Source organism: Vigna unguiculata, chromosome 6, assembly GCF_037176805.1.
Source record: "Vigna unguiculata cultivar grain cowpea cultivar isolate G323 ecotype 2 chromosome 6, ASM3717680v1, whole genome shotgun sequence".
NCBI classification, from domain to species: domain Eukaryota; kingdom Viridiplantae; phylum Streptophyta; class Magnoliopsida; order Fabales; family Fabaceae; genus Vigna; species Vigna unguiculata.
This window is the reverse complement of record NC_140797.1, coordinates 7,690,397-7,713,164: the sequence shown is the minus strand read 5'-3', so window position 1 is coordinate 7,713,164 and position 22,768 is coordinate 7,690,397. Positions and strand designations below refer to the sequence as shown.

Genomic DNA, 22,768 nt, shown 5'->3' with positions numbered 1-22,768 from the left:
GTATCCCAAGCCGCCTGACGGTTCATAGCCAAACCCAGTAAACTGGGCAGAAAAGAGATGCATCGCCTGGCGGCACACTCATGATCGTCAGGCGGTTTCTGGACCGAAGCATAGAAACTACGAAAAACAGGGTAAAAAAGAGAGAATTTCATGCAATATGTCATGGTAATGTTAAACACATTATTCACAAATCAAAATGGATAAGAATAGCTCCCCTTACCCAGACAATTCTTGCTCAATTTGAATCCTTGTTCTTCTTTCTCACACCTTCTTCCCTTTGCTTCTAAGAACCATCACAATTCCTATTCTTTGTTTTCTCCACGAACCAGAACTTCTCACCAACACTCTCTGCAGTTTTCTAGCCTATTTTCCTCTCTTTCTCTCTTCTTCACTTCTATTTTAATTACTTTAATTAAAAAAAACAAAAATCATTATGGTAAGGTTTCTAAACCATTAGTCTTCATTAACTTTATGGTTTTCCAGACCTTATGGTTGCTTCCTCTAACAGCTAGGGTTTTCTGACCCTTCTCATTCATGCTAAACGAAAATTTGGCAAAAAGAATGTTTAATTCATTCTAAGCAAGGTTTGAACCCGCAACCATTCAATCACAAGTGCATAACCAATTCAACAAATTCATGTTTCATGATAATTCTTATAATTTTAGGATTACATTATCACTAATCCCATTCAAACATAACATTAAAATAATAAAGAATTTAAAATAACATACAATTGGCATACATAGGACTAAAACCCAAGTCCTTTCACACAATTAAGTACTCTTAACCATTTAAGTTAGTACTTTTCCACATCACAACAATTTGCATTAAATGCCATAAAGGCTCCTACTACCCGCATTTATTAAATAATTATTTAATTAATTATTTAATTTTCTCAGATCTTACACTATTTTTAAACCACTATTACTTTTAAAATATGATTTTCTAGGATTTTACATAATGAGGTTAGGCTAAAGGTATATGTAAGGGAAGCAAGGCTTGAATCCGGAAATGTGAAAGGAATGGGTGTGGAAAGTGTTGAGTTCAAGTGCAGAACTTTTTGGATATTCAATATTTATTCCAACACTCTTACTCAAATTTCCTTGCTTTTGTTTCACACTTTTTCTTTTTATTTTTTGTTTTATTTTTCAACTTTGTTCTAGCTTTTTTCATGATTTTTATTTGAGTCTCACCTAGTCCAACCATTTTTGTTTTCATTTCTAAACCTTTAAAGATCACACATCCCCACACTTGAACTCAACACCATCCTATAACTTGTAACGTCCCATTTAATTAATAAACGTAATTAAAGGAAGCGTCACACAAAGATAGTACAGCAGCGTAGTCTTGGGGTCTTAAACACAACCCCTACAATATCCTAGGCACACCACGATGCCAAAACTAAATCAGTTACAGCATTCAACAGTACCCAAAAGGAAATTAAAAGACAACTAGTACATGGGCCATAGCCTAGAAAAAAAGCCCATAAAGATATAGATCCAGTCCAAGCGGACTATGTAGCGGAACCTCCATCACCCTTAGGGGTGGGCAAAAAATTTAATTTTCTTGATCCAATCCACTTTTGCTCCAATCCACTCCATTTATAATCCATTTTATTAAAAATCTAATCCATTTAAAATCCATTTAATGGATATGGATTCCAATCTAATTTACATTTTATATATCTTATGGATTGGATATCCATTTTATAAATCAAGATTTTTAAATATGGATAATCCAAAAAATCCAATCCAAATTTTCAATTTAAATTTTTAGTTGGGTTAGACTAAAGGTTGAGATGAACTGTGCTAAATTCAGATTTGGATGGGCCTTGCTCGACGACCTATACGGATCAAACAGGCCCGACAACCATAAGAGGTTGGGCGGGCCTAAAGATATGAACGAGATAGGCGGGCCCGACAAACCGAACGAGTCGATCAGGCCCAATGACCTGATGAGTCACGCGGACCCGAAAACCCGAACGGATCAGGCAGAACCAATGACGAAAACAGGTTAGGCAGCCCAAAGACCCGAACGAGTCGGGCAGGCCCAAAAACCTGAACAGGCCTGACAACCCGAACGGGCCCGAAGACCCGAATGGGCCGGATGACCTGGCAACCCGAACGGGCCCGACGACCCGGATGGGTCTGACGACCCGGATGGGCCTGACGACCCGAACGGGCCCGACAACCCAAACGGGCCCGACGACCCGGACGGGCCCGATGACCCAGATGGGCCTGACAACCTGGATGGGCCTGACTACCCAAAAGAGCCCGACGACCTGGACGGGCCCGAAGACCCGTACGGGCCCGACGACCCGGATGGGTCTGATGACCTAAACGGGCCTTACGACCCGGATGGGCACGACGACAAGAACGGGCCGGACGACCCGAATAGGCTCGACGATCCGGACGGACATGACAACTTGGACGACCCTGACGGGCCTGGCGACCCGGATGAGCCTGACGACCTACACGGGCCTTATGACCCGGATGGCACGATGACACGAACAAGCCCTACGACCCGGACAGGCCCTACGACCTAGACGGGCTCGTCGTCCCGGACGGGCCCTACGACCCGGATGGGCCCGACGACTCAAACGGGCCTGATGACCTTGACGTACCTGACGACCCAGACGGCCCCACGATTTGAACGTGCCCGACTACCCGATTGGGCCCGACTATTTGGACTTTTCCGTCCTGGTCGTCTAGCCCGTCTGGGTCGTTGGGCCCATTCGGGTCGTCCGGCCTGTTCGCGTCGTCGAGCCTGTTTGTGTTTTCAGGCCCGTTCGGGTTGTCGAGCCCGTTCGGGTCATCGGACCCGTCTGGGTCGTTCGAGTCGTCGGGCCCGTCTGGATCGTCTGGGTTGTCGGGTCCGTCCAGATCGTCGATCTCATCCGAGTCATTCGGGCCTTAATGACACAAGTTTTAAGAAATTCAATTTAAATTTCTTTTATTAAAAATGGATTCTGGATTTTAAACTTGATCCAAATATTTGGATTGGATTTAAATCTTGATCCAAATATTTGGATCTGGATTCTAAAAAAATCCAAACTACTTTTGCTAAAAAAATTGATTTGGGTCAAAAATCTAATCCAATTATTTGGATATAAAATGGATGTGGATTGGATCATTAAATATCCAATCCATGCCCACCCCTAATCACCCTGATGATTTCGGGGAGTTCTCACCTCTACTCACATCAACAAGTTGATAATCATTGCAAAAGAAAAGACCACACCACAGAACATACAATAACAAATAGTAGGGTAAGCTAGAGCACAAAATAATTTCATCATGCAATCAGAAACACTTTCGCAGTCAACTATACATACAACACCCAAGCATGTTATGACTTTCAAACCAATACATTAACATTCGATTCGACTCATCCAGATACAAATAATCTGGTCGGATTCAGCGGATGCTTGCACTTGTGGTGGATACCTTTGCTCATCCCCGAGCTGCTCACCCCCGAGCTATGTTTTACAAGTGTTACAATGAATGAATCACCCCACACAAGGTTAGCCCTTAATGAGTTTCAGGCCTCCTGCTACTTTCACCACAAGATTTAGTCCGCTCTAAGTGAGACTAATTGACTCCTTAGAGTGTCAGGATACAATTCTTACCTTGAATCCTTTCCAAATTATATAGATGGGGCACCACCATGGACACCCACTAATAGGGGCCATGGAATTACGTTCCGTCCACTGAAGCACGACCCTAAAATCTCACCTAGAGATCTCAAGGATTTACGCACTGACCATTGACCAATCATGTTCAATCAATCAAGAAAGACCTATCATGCATATATATATATATATATATATATATATATATATATACACACACACACACACACATTATATCAACCTTTATAACCAATCCTTTTCATGTTCCATATCAACCCATACCAATTCATCATACTCCATCCATGAATAGAGAATTCCAACTCATCTCATTACCATGCCACTTTAATACCAACCATCTCATTAAAATCACATGCTAAGTTCATACCAAACCCATCATTCACAAATCATGAATCACATTACTCATGCATAATCATTGGTCTCATGCTTTTAACACAATACATAAATCCAAGCAAGTATTAACCATTCAATATTTAAGGAAACGATCAAACATCACACTGCTCTCGCCCAGCTCCTCGCTCAGGCTGAAGGGTCTCGCTCAAGCGAGAGACTCTCGCTCAGGCGAGCCCCATTCGCCCCTTCGCCTGAGCGAGGCGCACGCTCGCTCAAAACAGCGTAGGTCGCCTGAGTGACTACGCGCGTAAAGTAACATGGGCGAGTCTCTGTTGATCTCGCCTAGGCGAGACATGCTCGCTTGGGCGAGAAAACCATGCCCACCACTGTTCTCTCGTGCAACAGTCCAACAATACCACTAAACCAATGCAATAACATCTTATAAACTCACAGTAGCATGTCATCTAATCAAATCATGCAATATCATCAAGCAATCACGAAAAATGACAGATTTAGAAAAAACCCTAACTTCCCTTACCTGAAAATAAGCTAGTAGACTATCCTTACACAACCTCGACACCGAACAAAAGAGCGCAGCAGCTTTAGGAACAAAGATAAGTGGTTGGAAGGAAATAGTGGGACAAAGCAGAACGGATTATTGAGATGAGCCTTAAGGAAATGTCAAAAATGAAGCTAGAGGAACACCACTACGAGTTCAGAAGCAACTTACATGGAGAGGAAGAGCTTGAGTTCGCTTGGGGAAGTTGATGGCTAACCCTAGCAGAGCGTTCTGAAAAGGAAGAGGGGCAGCATTTTAGGTTCTGTTTTGCAAGAATGAGGTTGAAAAGGAAACCCTAGCAGCTTTAGGGGCCTTAGCACCCTATGGGCCAGCCCTTAGGCCCAATAGATTATGGTCAGCCCTTAAACATTAGGGCAAAAAATAAAACTGGACCTTACATAACTCATCCTAATTCACTTCACATCTCTAGGATAGGGTGTAAACTTGGTTTTTTAGGAAAAAAGTTGTTGTCAGAATTGACGTCAATTATGGTTGAAATTTAGGGTGCAATGGTGATTTTACAGGGTAGGCTTTATTTTGCAAGTGGTTGCATAAATAATGGCCTATATCACATCAACAAGTCACATTCCATGACCAGTTATGCAAAGAAACAAAGGAAAAATTAGGATGCCACTTTCATGAATAAATGCACACATAAGAATGAATTTAGGCTTAATACTCTCCATGGTCAAATATGTCAAAATTGTTCATGCTACAAACTTTTCATGTAAGAACCACTTTGAATCAATGCATTGGAGTAAAAGAGATGATTGAAATGTTCATTCACTCTAACTAAACCTTCTACTACCACATATAACTTAAGACTTAGGCTACAAAAGAGAGAAAAAATTGCAAATTTGCAAATATTGGTAAAAGCAGAACTAAAAGCTACCCAACAAGATGAAAATCACAAAAGAAACCTAAAGAACAATGCAAAACTAGAATTCTACCTAAAACAAAAGTTTTCACTACTCAAAACCTCTAAAAACATCCTAAAACTAAGCTAGACTAAGGATTGTACTAAAACATGAGTAAACCTGTAAAGAACCCTCCTAGACAAGATTAAAATGACCAAAGAAGACCTAAAACTAACGTAAAACCTACCTCCTTAAAGGGTTTCTAAAAATACTACATAAAACTAAGATTGGTCACCTAAACTAACCCAAATGCATATGCATGTATGAAATTAGCCTATGGAAGTGTAAACTAATAATCTTAATTAGTTCCTAATGGCAAAATATGACTAGAAAACATTTTAAACTACCAAAACTAGCTACAACTCAAAATATAGCTACCTTGGACTTAAAACTAGCACTGACTAAGCTAAAACTGCAAAAAAAATAAAATTGAATTAAACTACTATAAGAAATTATTATAAACCTACTTAGACAAATTATAATTAACAAAAGAAAGATGAAAAACAAGTCAGAATGTAGAAATAATGAGGGAATTAAAATTTGCCTAATAGATGTAACACCTCATTTCAATAATTACTTTAATTAAATTATATGTCACACAGAGAATATAAGAGATGGGTCCTGGAGTATAACCACGACTCCTTACAATATCCAAAAATACTTAGAGAGATCCAAGGCACACCAAGATGCCAGGACTAAACAAAATACAAGAACTTGACAGTAGCTATTAGGGTACTAAAGGACAAAAATATTACATGGGCCATAGCCCTATCAGAAAGCCCAAAATAGTAGAATCCAGCCCAAGTGGGCTACATAGCGAAACCATCAACTCCCTGTTGACAACGGGTGTTCCTCGCATCTGCTCACATCAATAAATTGATGATCATCGAAAAAAGAGAAAACCACACACACTGAACATACAATAAACAACAGAAGGGTAAGCTAGAGCTGAAAAATACTTTGTCATGAAGTTACATACAATTTCATAGTTTAAGATACATATGTCAACCCATCATTTTATGACTTGCAAACAATACACTAAGACTCAGACACGACTCATCCGGATACATATAATTTAGTCGGATTCAGCGGATGCTTGCATTTATTGTAACATCCCGTCCGGATATTACGAATTTAATAAAATAGATAAGTAATCACACATCAGCATCATTTATTTAAAAAAAAAATACTAACGTCGCATTTAATAATACCTCATTTCCCAAAACGCGGGAAATTTAAGTCTTTATTTCATATATCGATAATGAAAATTCGGACAAGTATTCGTCAATTATAAAATAAAAAAGTCCAAGAACATAAATGTTTACAACTGATTCAAAATCATAAAATAAAATCCCCAAGCTATCCCCTCTTCGTAGCTAAGCCTCACCAGCTCCACCTGCATCATCACCTGCTCACGTGTATCGGTGCACGATCATCGCCAAACACAAGCAGATAAGGTGAGCTAACAGTTAAAACATACAAGAATATATATCAATATACATATACATGTTTAACCAGTACAAATAATATAACAACAACACCAATTCTTTCTTTATACTGCATGGTCCCCACCATATTGAGTATCCTTTATTTTCCCACAGAGTCTTACTCTATTTCCATCACATGGCCACCACCATGTACACCGATGCACCTAATGGAAGTCACGTTACCTTCCCTCCACATGGCCACCACCATGTATATTAAGTACATCAGGGAACCTCGTTCCATTTCTTTCACATGGCCACAACCATGTTAACAGGGTTCTACATCTTCTAGTAAGTATCTCAAAGTGCCTTGCTGCCACACCTATCGGCCACAACCGATAGAGCATGTGCGAAAATCATGCTACGGATCACACACCGTAACGCCAGGTGGAGTTCCTAAATACGAACATAGTCCGTAACGTCCCAGGACTACCAAACTCGTCAGCAACCATTGAGGAGGGCAATCCATTGGACCCATCCGTACTGGCCACAATCAGCACACTCACACCGGCACACTCGCCAACCTGAGCCACAACTCAAAGTTCATCGTGTTCATCCGCTATCCCGAGTCACAACTCGAGGGAAGTCATTCCGGACCACAACCCATAGAATGCCACGTGCTTAACCCCTATCCTGAGCCACAACTCAAGGATACGTTCCGGGCCACAACCCATGGAACACCAGCAAACCCACCAAGTAGATATTTTAAAAGCCATATAGAACACCTCTCATAAGTTTCATCTCGTCTTATAAACACAGCAGGTACATCTTCCTTAAACGTACCTCTTCGCCCTTGCTTGCTTAAACTAAAGCCTTTGTTTAACCATTACATCCCACCTCTTATGGCTAAGCCCTCAATCTGTGCAAGCCTCCAGAACCACTGCAGCCTACGTATTCTCGCTTGGGCGAGACTCTCGTTCGCCCAGAATAAAAGTGCCTCGACTAGGCGACGAGTCCCTCAAAACCACAGACCTTCCCTCGCAATTTCGCTTAGGCGAGATTGTCTCGCATGGGCGAGACGTTCTTCCACTCAAAACAACAATCAATCTCGCCTGCGCGAGATAGTCAATCAAACCACACAATGGAACACGAATTCTCGCCTAAGCGAGATGAGCCCTCGCCCAAACCCCAAAACCCTCCGCCCGAGCGATGGCCACGAGCAGATAGAGGGTTCGCGTCCTTGCATATCTCGCCTAAGCGGGTCTGACTCGCCTGAGTGAGAATTGCAGGTTTTGACGCTGATTCACGCACACACCCATTGCACCAGTGACCCAAAACACATCTCAACCACACCAATTCTTTAAGCACAATTTACATAGGTACATACACGTTATTTGAACACGAAAACAGTCCACAATCAGCCAACTTGGCAACATCACAGAATACACCACATACCATCCCATTATAGGCAAACTATTAGGTCCAATCCTAATGCAACAGTCCGCAAAACCACAACCCCAAATTCCCTCAAGTATAGCACGAATTTTAGGGCCACAATTCATTACAAATCAACAAAAACAGTGCAGTAAAGCTAAGATTCGGGTTTAGCTCCCCTAACCTGAAATTTCCCCGCTTAAAGCTTGAATTTGAAGGATTCCTTTGATCACCAAGGACTAACCGTACCACCACTTCCTTTTTCCCTCTTTACTTCACTCTCAATTCTCCCTTCACTCTCAATTTTCGTCCTCCCTCTAAAACCTCTCAGAAAACAGCTTTCCAAACCCTATTCTCTTCTCAAAAGTTGCCTTTTATACACTACAAAAAATTGAAGTAAATATGACGGTTTTAATATGGCGGTTATAGAAAACTGCCATAATTTGCTTCATAATACGACAGTTCTATAACTGCCACATTTTGTGTGCAAAATATGGCATTTGAAAACGCCATTATGCTCCCATTACACTTTCGTTTTCCAGTGGCGCCATCTTTCCCTCCATAACACTCTTTTTTTATTTACTTCTCATTTAATTCTATCTTTTTTATTACATAAAATCGAATTTTAATGGGACAAATGCACACACAAAACATAAAACTGACTCATGTAAGACAAACCCTACAAAATCCTCTCTATCAACCCCAATAACTGTTTCGTTCTCTCGCACCTCGCAGTTCCCAATCCTCGCTGACTCTACCCTCCTCGCCGTAGGAGATCACCACGCAGTTTCCCACTCCTCGCACCTCGCTGTTTCCGCTACTCGCACCTCGCACCACCACACTGTTCTTGCTGTTTCCGCTCCTCGCACCAAGTCGTCGAAGATCGGGACTTCCTTCGCCACACTGATTGGGAACCAGCAAAGCGTCGAACATCTCTAGCAACTCCGACGACAATGTCGAACAGGGTTTCGTCGCGAGCCATTTCTCCACTGCCCAAACCCTCAACCAATCGAGCACACTAACAGTCGCCACAGAGCATTCGCAATGCATTTCCTCATTTTCGGCACGGACAAGGTCCTTCCACTTCTTTCCCTCTATTACGATTTCGTTTTTGGTTGGTTTGCACTTTGATTAGTGACTAACGTGCGACTCGTATTATTTGCTCTGATTATTGGGTTAATTAGTGGGAAACATAAAAGTTGTGATTTTGATTGTTCGTAGGCTATAGTCTGTTTCTCATGCGCCCTCCACCATCTCTCCGTCGTCATCACTCTGAATTGTTCGTTTCTGATTCATTCCTTCAGCTGCAGGTTCGATTCGCAAAACCTTCGATTCAACGCGCACACGTTCAATCTCGATTTCGAGCTTCATTTTCTCGAGATCTTTCAACTCTTAATGTGTATTCTGAATTGTTGCTACCATTTTTTTCCTGGGTTTTTTTCACTCTGAATTGTCAATTGCTTTTGTGCTATCGCACCACGTAGTCTGTTTCGTGTGAGTGAATTGTTAAAGAGCTCAACTGAAGTGTTTGTGTGAGCCGAAATCAGGGATCTGCCTCTATTCATAGTTGTTGAATCGTGTTTTTGGTGTTTAGTTAACATCGCCGTAGAAATGATAATAAGGATGTGTAATTGTACGTTTGTTGTTTGGCTCTTTCAATGCTGTGCTGGATTAAGTTTATTGGGAGTTTGCTGCCTATTGAATTTTAATAATTGTCTGAAATTGCACCAGAAATATATATTAATTAAAAGGTATAAAAAGTGTTAAAGCCAACTTTAACACCTTAACAGTAGGTTTCCAACAGATTGACAATATATATATATATATATATATATATATATATATATATATATATATATATATATATGTGTGTGAAAATGATTATGATTTAACAAGAAACTCATAATTGTGATTTAAAAAATGGATTTTACCTTTAATCTTTAATCCTAGGCTTTTCATCTCGACATCACTTCGTTGGTTAGTGTCAACTAGTATTTTTTTTTTCATGAGTATGTACCAACCAACATAACAGTGTGTGAATGCATCATTCCTTTATTTATTTAAGAGTTTAATATGTTTTTGGTCCCTCAAGTTTTAGCGAAATTTGGAATTAGTCCCTCATCAAAACTTTTGACCAATTTAGTCCTTCATATTTCAAAATGCGTGAATTTAGTCCTTTTAACCAAATTTTGTTAAGTTTATCTTACGTTTCGAGCGCATTTCATGATAGTATTTAAGTTAACATTGAAGCAAAAATGTGTCAAACAGTATAAATAATTTAAATATTATCATGAAATGCGCTTGAAATGTCAGATAAACTTAACAAAATTTGGTTAAAAGGACTAAATACACGTATTTTGGAAGATGAAGGACTAAATTGGTCAAAAATTTTGATGAGGGACTAAACCCAAATTTCGCTCAAACTTGAGGGACCAAAAACATATTTAACCCTTTATTTAAATCATAACTTTGGTTGAGATTGTCATGATTAATATTATATTGATAAGTTTTAATGTGTGTGCCTTACTAAATCTTTCCTTTGTCAATCTTATAAAATGGTATTCATGGGTGCTAACAGTAGCTTGCTTTTTGTGTTCTTTTGCTTTCTATATTGTTTATACTTTTAATTTAGAGTGTACAACTAGAAACAATACTCAGTGAAACTTTTTTGACTATTTTTTATGCAGATTTTATTGTGATTGAAAAAAAAATCATTTATTGCGTCAAAGACAATTATCCAGGTAATTTATTGGATTTACTCCCTATCAAACTTTATTAATTAAACATTGTCAATGTTTCCTTTTGTATTTATAAACTTTATCTACTTACCTTTATTGTCTACTTTTGTTCATTTTATTTTGTATGATCCATATCTGTTAACAGCCCATTAGCCAAATGAGAATTTTTACTAGAACTAAGATTATCTTTCCCATTTGTTTTTTATGGGTTATGATGCTTACTTCGCCTGAGTGCTTTGACACTTCTAAACCATCCTCAGATTTGTCCTTTTCACTAGTATTCATTCCTTGATGAGATGAGCACTTCTTTTTGACACCAATGGAAGCAACTTTCTGCTGATAATTCTTAGAGAGAACTTTTTGTTTATCTCTAACAGGATGTTGGTTAGGCACTTTATCAAGACCCATCAAATTTAAAATAACACTTGATGCTTCTTTAGACTCCATTCTGCAATTATTATTCTACAAGATAAGTTGAACACTGGAAGCACTCTCTAAAAACTAATGAAACTGTCTGCAATAGATCACAATATCTGTCACATGAAAATAAAAGTGATGAATGCATGCTGATAAGTGATAAATATAATCTATTTGTGTTTGAACTAATTGTTGGTGTACTAGTTTATCATTTTAAGTCATCATAATTTGTTTGTTTGGCGGTCTTTTGCACTTCCAATTTAATGCAGGAAAAAATAGATGAGCTAATGTTGAATAACCCAGAGATTGCATCAGATATATCTCCAAATGATCCGATTGGTCTCATATTTGGTAAGGAGCATCCAGGTCAGGTTAGAGGATTGTCACATGGAGCTTGTCCCACTCTTGCATTTAAGCAATCCACTACAAGATTAAATGGTATGAATTTTGCTTCATGTAGTGCAACATCAACAAATACGGATGAGAAGTTTCTAAAGATGGAAAATGAGCTCACAACTCTCAAAAACCAAATGCAAACATTGGTTGCCTACATTGCTTCTAGAGATGACGTTCCTGACCATTTTGCTGCTATGGCTGCTGATTTGGTACATACTTTAGTTAATGAGGTAAAACTTAATAGTTTATTTAACAAATTACACAAGTTTATTATAATACACATGTGAATTTGAATAAGTTATAATTTTTTTTATTCCAGGTACCCGATGTTGGAAGTGGTGCTCCATCACCTATTGGTATAAGAAGATCAAGCGGGACAGAATAGACAAGTTAGGCACATAGCTATAGGAACATAACTATAGAAATTTAGCAAAATGTATTATAATAATGTTTTAGATTTTTTTTTGGCTTTTGTTTTCAATGTGAAAACTTTTGGATGGTGTTTTAATATCAACTTTTTAAATATGAAATATGAATGAAAGTATTATTGATCAAGATGTTGTCTGTGATGTTTTTAATTTTATGGAAAATAGGTTCAATAATAATGGAAAGCAGGTTACATAAAATTAATATAAAAAAAATCACATTCAAATTATGGCAGTTGAAACGTCGTATAATGCATTCGTACAGTACAAATAATGGCATTTCTAGGTGTTGTATTTCGCATGACAATTCTTTAAAAATAAACAAATTAAGACGGTTTTAACTGCCATTATTTGCGCACAAAATACGGCGGTTCAAACTGCCATTATTTACGCAATACATTTAATGGCGGGCATTGCGTCGTTTTGTCCAAGACCGCCATATTATTCATTGTGGCGGCAGGATATATGGCGGTACCCGCACCCGCCATACGCGCAAAATATGGCAGTCAAAACCGCCGTATTAATACTTGGTAAGGTAAAAAAAACGAGAATGTGATTAAACTTTGGGTTTTATTGCTATTCGAGGGCCTTTAATTGATTATTTCTCAACCCTTTAGCTACCCCTTTTCTGGTCTTTACCATCCTTTCCTATTCAGCCCACAATTCATCTTTTAGCAAAAAAAGTTAAATTTTGACTCACCCAGGTTCGATTCCATGACCTTCCCAATGCCAAATCAAATCTAAACCACTAAGCCAACTTATGTTTCTTGCTAACACACACAACTCCAGCATTATCTCATACAAAACGTGGCCCAACATATTATTAAAACAATAAAAACAAATACACACACAATTGATATACATAGGACTCAAACCCAAGTCTTCTCACACAATCAAAGTACTCTTAACCACATGAGCTAGCACTTTTCCACGTCATACATAACAGAATTTAATGTCATAAATGCACAAGCCTCTCGTATTTATTATTTATTTATTTATTTAATTAATTAAATTCCGCGGATCTTACATTACCCCCACCTTTAAAATTTTTCGTCCTCGAAAAAGAGAACTTACCAGTGAAAAGTTGAGGGTAAGACCTCCTCATGACATCCTCCATCTCCCATGTTATTTCCTGAATTGCTTCATCCCACAGCACCTTCACCGTTCTGATCTCCTTTCCTCTAAGGTGATTCACTTGAGAATCCAAGATTCTCACTGGCCCAACTCCTATAGTCAGATCCTCGTGCACCTGAACATCATCCTGCTCCAGCACATGATTAGGATCTGCCACGTACTTCCTCAGCTATGAAACATGGAAGACGTTGTGCAGATTCGCCAAGTTAATCACCTTATGGGCCAACCTTTAGACCCAATTGATTAGAAGCAGCCCTTAAAAATAAGAGCAGAAAATAATTGAGCCTTACAATAGAACCTAAAGAAAATGAGTTAAAACCGGTCCAGAAAGAGATTATGAAAACCAGAACAACAACAAAATACGAAGTAGTCATGTACACACACTCTACTCATTATATATAATATGAAACTAAACTAGTAGACATGAATATCAGGAAATAAATAAAACAAAACAATTTATATTGAACAGAAAAAAAAAATTAACAGTAAAAACAACACTAAAATAGAACCAAGGAGTGGCAGCTGCTGCAGCTATTCTTCAATGTATGGATCTGTCAATGCTTCCCTGCATTTGTCATCCATATGTGCTTCATGGAAAATCTTTGGTTGATGGCCATTTACCTTAAAAACATCCGATTTTCATATATATATCCATTGAAGTGTCAGTTCATCCCATCTTAAATGCCTTCAGTTATAAACTTAAGTCAAACGTACCAAAACGTAGGAGACTTAACTACTATCCAACTCGGTCAAGTGACCTCCTCCAGTAAAAAGAGTCCACCATCACGTTTTGAAGTTTTTAATATGAAAAAAAATTAAGACCAATGTGATGAAGAAAATCTTTAATATCTCTACAAAAATTCTTAATATTATAAGCTATAATAACACAATAATTTATTAGGTTTCTAATATACGGCGGATAAAAAGATCTAAATAAGTATACATTTGAGTTATATAAAAGAAAATCAAGTTTATACTTAATTAATTCTTACATTAATTCTATTACTCTATTATATACTAAAATATCAAAGTATATTGTCATATTTATATGATAGTCAAAGTTTTATTAATTTTTTTAACAGAAGACTAAATTAAATAAGTATAAACGGTGTTTGCAAATTTTAAAACCCGATCAAAGCATAAACCTTTTTTTTCATATTTTAGTTAAATATGAAAAAATAACACATTGGACGAATGCAAAAGAATAATAAAATCTTCCAAACACAAGATACCATTATTTTTCCAGTGAAACACTTACATTCAATTGAAAGTACATAATTACACAATAATATAAATAGCAGAAACAATCATTAAATAAATCCACACAAATCCTTATTCAAGAATATTATTTGCAATATTGACCAATATTAACGTTTTCCATCAAATCGCACAACTTCCTTCAAAACATTGTCCAACATGTCGAAACACTCAGATAGCATCATGGTGATGAACTTCCTTCAGTAACCGGTAGAAATCATTATAAGATGATCCTCCCAAAGCAGTGGCTTGTACTGCTTTCTTTTTCCACTCTACACACTTTTGCCTCATCTTCTTCCCCTTTTCTCCCATTATCATTTCTTTCACAAGTGTTGTGACCTCCTCTCTTTTCACATCATCTTTAACATCCATTCCTATTCCCCAATTTGTGCATATGTATCTGCAATTTGTTTGTTGTTCAGCAAAGAATGGCCAACCAATCATAGGCACACCCCCACATATACCTTCAACTGTAGAATTCCAGCCACAATGAGTTAGAAAAACCCCAACTGATGGATGAGAAAGCACTTCATCTTGTGGGCACCAACTTGTTATGTATCCTCTACCTTTCACCTCATCTAAGAAATCTTGTGGCAAAGATGTACACTCACCCATTACAAGATCTGGTCTTTTGATCCATAAAAATGGTAGATTACTATTTGCTAGTCCCCAAGCAAATTCTTTCAGGTGATCCTCTGACATTACAGTAATACTTCCATAATTCACATAAATCACTGATGAAGGTTGCCATTGATCCAACCATTTGATACATCCTAAGTCGTTTTTCCACAGATTTGACCCACTGGTCTTGAAACCATTATCTTTATCAGGAAAATGCCTTCCTAACAACTGAAGTGGACCAATGTTGTATATGTTTGGGTTAATGGCCATTAGAGCATTAAGAACTTCGTCTTCCAATTCTTGGAATGTGTTAATTATGATTGAAGATGACCTCATACATGTTTTTGCCTCTAATCCAAAGCAAATAAAATTGGTTTCATCAAGAGTTGTGGTTCTCACGAAACTTGGAAGATCTCTTATTCTCATATTTTTCATTCCAGATATCCAGTCTAGATTTTTGTCCAAAGAACCATCTGTGGTGAAACTTTTGTCTGAAACATTGGAAAGAGAATTATCACATTAAAGAACTCAAACATTTAACTCTACAATTCAGTTTTTATTTTATGAAAAATATTTTTTTCATATTAAATACATGAGTTTAAATTCTCTATTAAATTTCCTGATGTTATCTTTACGAGTACTACATTAAATATTTTTTTAATATATTTTAAAATTAATGATTATTAAGATATTTTGAAAAGACAATATAAATAAAAAAATCCAACAAGAGAATTCAAATTCCTAAATACACAACTTTTGACCATATATTTTTACAAATATTTTGATGATTAAAATAGTTAACTTTTGATGACATTGGAAAGAGATTAAAGAATAAAATAATAAATAAGTTTCTGTAAAAATTTATTAGGTGTAAGTTTTTTTATATGTAAGATGAAAATGTATTAATCCAAGGACCCATCAGAAGTGAAACTTTCGTCTGAAACACCTAGGAGAAAATTATCACAATAGAGAAGTCAAACAAAAATAGTTTGAGTAGGTTGGGAGGTAACCTATTTCTAATGACTACATACATATGACAAACAAAAATGATTTTTTGACATGATAAGAGAATTGTTTAACAAAATTATGGATAATGCATATTTAAAGAATAAAATCTATTCATGGGCTAGGGTTTTATATATGAACTAACCTTTCTGTAACGTATCTAAAGTAAGAAAAAGTAAAATAAAATACAATTTTATATATGTTAAAATTAACGTATTCATGAGATAAAAACAAAAGTATAAAAAAGATATAGAAGATAAATTTTACAGATTAATTTGTTTATAAAATAGTTTTTTTTTTTCTCCTCTACAAGTGGTTAACATCCAGATCAACCAATGCATGGATTAAATCATACATAAAATTCATTTTTATTAAATTGAGATTCATCGAACGAACCAATACTAATGGTATTTTTATAGTTAAAAAATCTTCATGTAACAAAAGAATGCATTAATATTTAATATACACTTAGAATAAAAATAATAAATTTACAGATTATATAATGTAATAAAAATAATAATAATAAGTGTAGACTAAATTAAAATATATATTTGCATCATTACTCTTTAGAGTTTACAAAACCTTAAAACTACTCGGACAGTGTTGAAAAAGTGTGATATTAATTGCAACGCTAGATGTTTTCTAACTTCAATATATTATATTTTTGTTACTTCAAAATTATTCAAATTTATTGTATTGTTTTTTTTATCATTTTTTATTAAGGTCAAAGTATGCATTTTGATGTCTCAGTTGATGACTTTTATTAGAGCCGTAAAAGTAGGTCAGAATTTGTGGGTCAATCCGGCACAACACAAGTTTGGGTTGAAATTTGTTTACAAATGTCAGTAAGGTCAATTTTTGACCGGACTCACCAAGAACTCAGCTCACTATCCGTGGTGAGCCGGGTTGGTGTATGGTCACATACATTATGTTGGACTTTACAATGTTGGGTTGTTTTTTTAACCAAACACATTAGTGGGTTAGCAAATGGAAACCTAGTTTCAACTCCAAATAGATGAGGATAAAGAATATGCTTCAAGAGGTTAAAATGTTGTGGATTTATCCATTCAAGACTTTAATATTATAGTTGGATAAGTAACAAGAATGCTTTGATCTTAGATAGTAATTTTTTTTTTTAATTTTGGTTTGTATTGGAGTTTAACATCATTTTGGATTGTACTTAGATTGTATTGAAGTTTATTTAAATTTTAATCTGAATTATAATTTATGACTTAAGAAAAAAATTATATTTTATTTTAATTAAGTGGGCTAGTGAACCAACCCGTTTAATCCACCAACCCATGTTGGACCAGATCGGATTCAAAATTTTTCGACTCACTTATAAATGAGTCGGGTTGAATTAGTCTACCAAATGACCAACCCGTTGTAGGTCGGGTCAGACCGAACCGGACGACCATTTTGACAACTCTAACTTTTATGACATGATGTTGGTATGTCATTCAAATTAGTACCACGCTCCCAAGGACAATAATAGCAATTTGAAAAAATTTTAAAATTCATAAAAAAACAAAGATTTTTTGTTTCATGGGACACAAAGCATACGAAGAGAAAGTACATACAACATGTCTTAAACTACAACTATAAATTAAAGTTAAGGTGTTCTTGGTATTAAAACAAGCTCGAGCTGTTGAATAAGTAAACTAATTAAGTATTTAAAAGTGATCATACAAGTATATCTATTTATTGTTGCTTTAATTTATATATTTATATTGCTTAGAATTCAAGTATATATATATATATATATATATATATATATATATATATTGCAAATACTAAAAAAGTAATGATATTTTAATTATAATAATACTAATAATAAAACATTTTAAGATATAAATATACAGAATGAACATTAATTATATTCCAAGCTGATTCTTTCTCTCGTTATCTACCTATTAAATCATTCTATTACTAACATGTAAAATATACACAACAACAAGACTTGTTTCTTATTAATTCATTTAAAATATGATTTGATGAATACATACTAATTAAATATTTAAAAAAATGATTTGATAACAATTAAAAATAAAAATTTATTTATTAATAACAAAATACAAAAATTATAATGTTTTATTTTTTAAGAATTAATGTTCATATCTTGTCCTGTATATAATCTAGATCTAGGGTTGTAGTGATAGAATGATTTGATAGTTTGTTAGTTAAGAGAAGAAAGAAAGAGAGAAAGAATAACCTTGGAAAGGAATAATGCCCCTCCTGACAACCTCATCAAACTGCAAGTATCCAATCAAACCACAAGCTGAGGCAGTCCAAAACTGTTGCTCAGCAACATTCAATTCCCTTGCCACCTTCCCAGCAAACCCCATTAGTCCATCATACATAATAGAGGTAACCAAGGGAACTTCATCTGAACTATTAAGCTTCTTCACAAGTTCTTTCAGAGGCTCAAAACAATGTTTACTTGTTGCATCACACAGTGCTGCAATGCTTTGTGTTGCATCTTTCTCAGATGGGGGCAACCCATCGGGTATGGTCTCAAATTGAAAACCAGGTTGTCCCTTAACAAAATCTTCTCCCAGAGACTTAACCAAACGCTTGTGGTTGAACTCCGTGTTCACAAAGGTTATGTGAAAACCAGAGCAAAGAAGAAGTTTGCTTAGTTGCATGAAAGGAATCACGTGGCCCTGTGCTGGGAATGGCACGCACACCACATGACGCTTTTCAGAATGTGAAATGCTCATTTTTCTTCTCTTTTTCTTGTATGAGGAAGTAGAGAAGGTGAGACTTGGTTGTGTTGTGGTGATCACTTCTTGAAGCTTCCTTATTTATAAAGGAGGGAAACATATATGAATTGAATTGAGTTGAATTATTGTAAATTTAAATTAAACTTTAAAATTGATTTAAGGAAACAAAATTAACTTGTTTACATGTTTAAATGAATTATAATAAATCATAGGACTGTCTTAATAAAATAAAATAAATTCAATTGAATCATTCTAAATTTTTTTAATTATATAATTACTAAGGTCATTAGTTATACATATTTTATGTTATTTTGAAATATACTTTTCAATATTTAACATAATTTAAATTATTACAAAAAATTGATTAATTACTGACGACAACAAATTTGTCGCTATATTTAAATTTATCAACAGATCTTTTCAACAAATTTCATATCTTGATTTAGAGTTAAATATGTTTTTAGTTTCTAAACTTTGACGTGAAATTAGAATTCGTTTTTGTCCGAAAACTTTGATACATTTTAGTTCTCAAACTTTAAAAATGAGTAAATATATTCATTTTAATCCAATTATGTTAGATTTCTTGACGTTTCAAATGTGTTTTATGTTAATATTTGAATTGATTACACCATTTAATATGTACCACTTCAATATCTTTTGGAAAACACGTTTGACACGTCAAAACAATTTAATATATAATTAGGTCAAAAAGAATATATCCATTCATTTTTAAAATTTAGTGACAATGGTCACTCAGTGGTGATACGAAGGCTCACTCACTGGTGACTCTCGTCACTAATGCGCACTGGTGATGCTGATGATCGTTGTGACTTGTAGGTGGAGGATGACAGACACGATAAGAGTGACAATAGTTGTCAGAGTTGGAGAAGGAAGCAGAGGAGAAGAAGTGGAAGAGGAAAGAGGAAGACAAATAGGATGAGGATGAGACCCTAAATGACGAAAATGATTTGGAGGTGACCGTGGTGGGACGATGGCTTGACAACGATAATGAGGAAAAACTTAAGAAATAAAGGAAAAAGAAGAGGAAGTGGAGGATAAACAAAGAGACTCAATTGCTTATTATAACGATAAATGTTATCAACTAATATTTACTGATGAATTTGTGATCGTCAGTATATACTGGTACGTTTCTGCATCGATCGGTAAATTTTACCGACAACCATTTTACTGACAAATTGATGCTTTTTGCTAGTCTATTAGTAAACACGATTTACCGTGAATGTTTGTTATTACCTATGGATTCTGCCCTTGAATAATATGTAGTTTTCTTGTGGTGGACATTTATCTATTTATCTAAAAGCATACCAAAATTTTCAAAATGAAATTAATATAATAATTCAACAAAATTTTCATTTTAAATAATTCAATTTTCTAACATTCCTAACTATTTATAACTATTACTACTAAAAATTCTCATATTACATGGTATTTTTCTTGCAAGTTTGTCAAAAACATTTGCAAGAAAATACTTTTTTCTACTATTTTTTCTAAAAATCTTAATTTAAGTAATTCCTTCATAAATAATTATTTTTTAAAAATTATAAAATTTGTAAATATTTTTTATAAAATTTTCTATGAATACAAAATACTTTGAAAAAAAATCGCAACAATTTTCTGTAAATTTTTTTGTAACAAAATTTATAAAAATTTAAAAAATCAAAATAAAATTAAAAGAAAATATAAATTTTTTAGTAGTGTATAACAATATGTCGATAGCTAAGTATTACTCCTTTTTGTGAATTATTTGAATGGTACTTTGAAAAGTTCCCTCAATTATTAATTCCAGCAACTATCATGTGACGTTTATGATATTTAAAAGTTTTTCCATTTTTTTTAATAAACTGTTATTCACTTCTAAAGTTTTTCCTTTAATATGCACTATTTCTATTTTTATCTCTAATTGAATTTTTCAAGTTTATTTATTTTAGGATATATAAAATAATATTACATTACAACTTGTATTTCTTTATAAATTTAAATACATTTAAAACATTTATCTATTACAATCATAATTCATATGTTTATTAATTCAAATTTGAATTATATAAAATAATATTTATGCCTTACGAATTAAAATACCAGTATTTTAGGTCAACAATATAAGGATGAAAAATTAATAAATTATAAAATTATAAAATTTTAATTTAATTTCTTAAAAATTTATTTATTTATATTTTATCTCTATTATTATACTAATTTTTTATTTAAGCGCCGAAATTTTTTAAATTACATTTTGGTCCTATAACTTATTTTTTATATCATAATAATTAATATATTTTTGTATGAGAAATATGTTGTTAATAATAAATAAAAAAACAAAATATCATGATTCTTTAAGTGTAGTTGATATAGTCATCATTAAAAAATGGAAACATTTGACATTAATTTTATAACTGTCATCATCATGGAAATAACTTTAGAAACTCAAATAAAAAATGTAATTTACGAGGAACCCAATTTGAAAAATTTTGGGATATTTTAAAAAAATCATTCTTATATTAAGAACATAAAAATTATTTGAGCCTAAAAAGAAGCTAATTTTTTATAATATCAAAAATACTTTTGTAATATTATTGCCTCAATAACCATAAATGATAATAATTTTTTAATTCTTATGGTGAATAAAAATCCATTAAATAATTATAAGGAAAAATGTTTAAAAATATTGAGCTAATGATCTCTAAACTTATAAGTGTTAAAACAGATCTGTCTAATATAACCCAATCAAGAAAGGGGTAAACTTATAAGTGTTAAAACAGATCTGTCTAATATAACCCAACCAAGAAAGGGGTATGAACTGGGTATTGAATCTTTCATTGATTTTAATTGAATCTTGAAAGTTTCTTTAACTCTTATGACCCACTTTACCAGTTCTACAGTTCTGTGTTAATGGACTGTGTAAAGCAATTAATAAAGGTGTAAGAAAAGAGAGAAACAAAGAACACAACAATTTTTATACTGGTTCGATTCAAAATGAATCTACATCCAGTCTTCTCCTAAGTAACCCACTTAGGAGGATTCCACTAAATCAATAGAGTTACAAGAATTACAAGAGCATCTATATAATTCAAGACCCTAAAGACTAAGGAGCTTGATCTACAAATCAAGAACTCCCCCTAGATGCAATGCATCCAAACAATTGCACCTAGACCTTCACTTCACACAGTGAATCAACTGTAAACAGAAATACAATAGAAAAGAAACAAGGAACGAATACACCTAGTGGATGTGCAAATTTATCACTTGATCCTAGATCCAAGCTTGACCCACTAAGGTTGAATCCACCATCAATCTTCTTGAATGTCCAATTGAATGATCTCCCAAGCAAGCACAAGAACTCTGTGAATCTTGATCTCAGAAAAGAAGTCTCTCAATTCGTTTCTCAGTAATTCAGTTATTTCTCTCTCTATCTCAAAACTGGTTTCAGAAACTGGTTTTATACAGAGTTATGTTGCAGTAATTAATGGATTAGGAATTTACCTAATAGATTATCGTGAGTGTATTTTCACTGCATCAGTATAGTGCCCTCAGCTAATCTATTAGTTAAGTAGCTAATCTATTTACGAGTTCTGCTTTTGGTCACATTCAAGAGTTTGATAGCTGATACAATTCAATGCAAGCTTGTTTTACATGTAATTCTAGATCTACAACACCTAATGCAAAAGATAGAAAATCATGACTAAGCCTAAACCAGTGATGCACATGATGCATAGCC

The 22,768-nt window shown here is 34.8% G+C and overlaps 1 protein-coding gene across 1 annotated transcript; it reads right to left on the bottom strand.

Moving 5' to 3' along the window:
- Positions 1 to 14,631: 14,631 nt before the first annotated feature.
- LOC114187491 (7-deoxyloganetin glucosyltransferase-like) lies at positions 14,632 to 19,082 on the bottom strand. The gene is made up of 2 exons (XM_028075752.2): positions 18,522 to 19,082; positions 14,632 to 15,795 (listed from the first exon to the last, which is right to left on the bottom strand). Exons 1-2 carry the CDS (start codon positions 19,027 to 19,029, stop codon positions 14,855 to 14,857), a joined length of 1,449 nt encoding a protein of 482 aa, XP_027931553.1. The 5' UTR covers positions 19,030 to 19,082; the 3' UTR covers positions 14,632 to 14,854.
- Between the last annotated feature and the right edge of the window lie 3,686 nt (positions 19,083 to 22,768).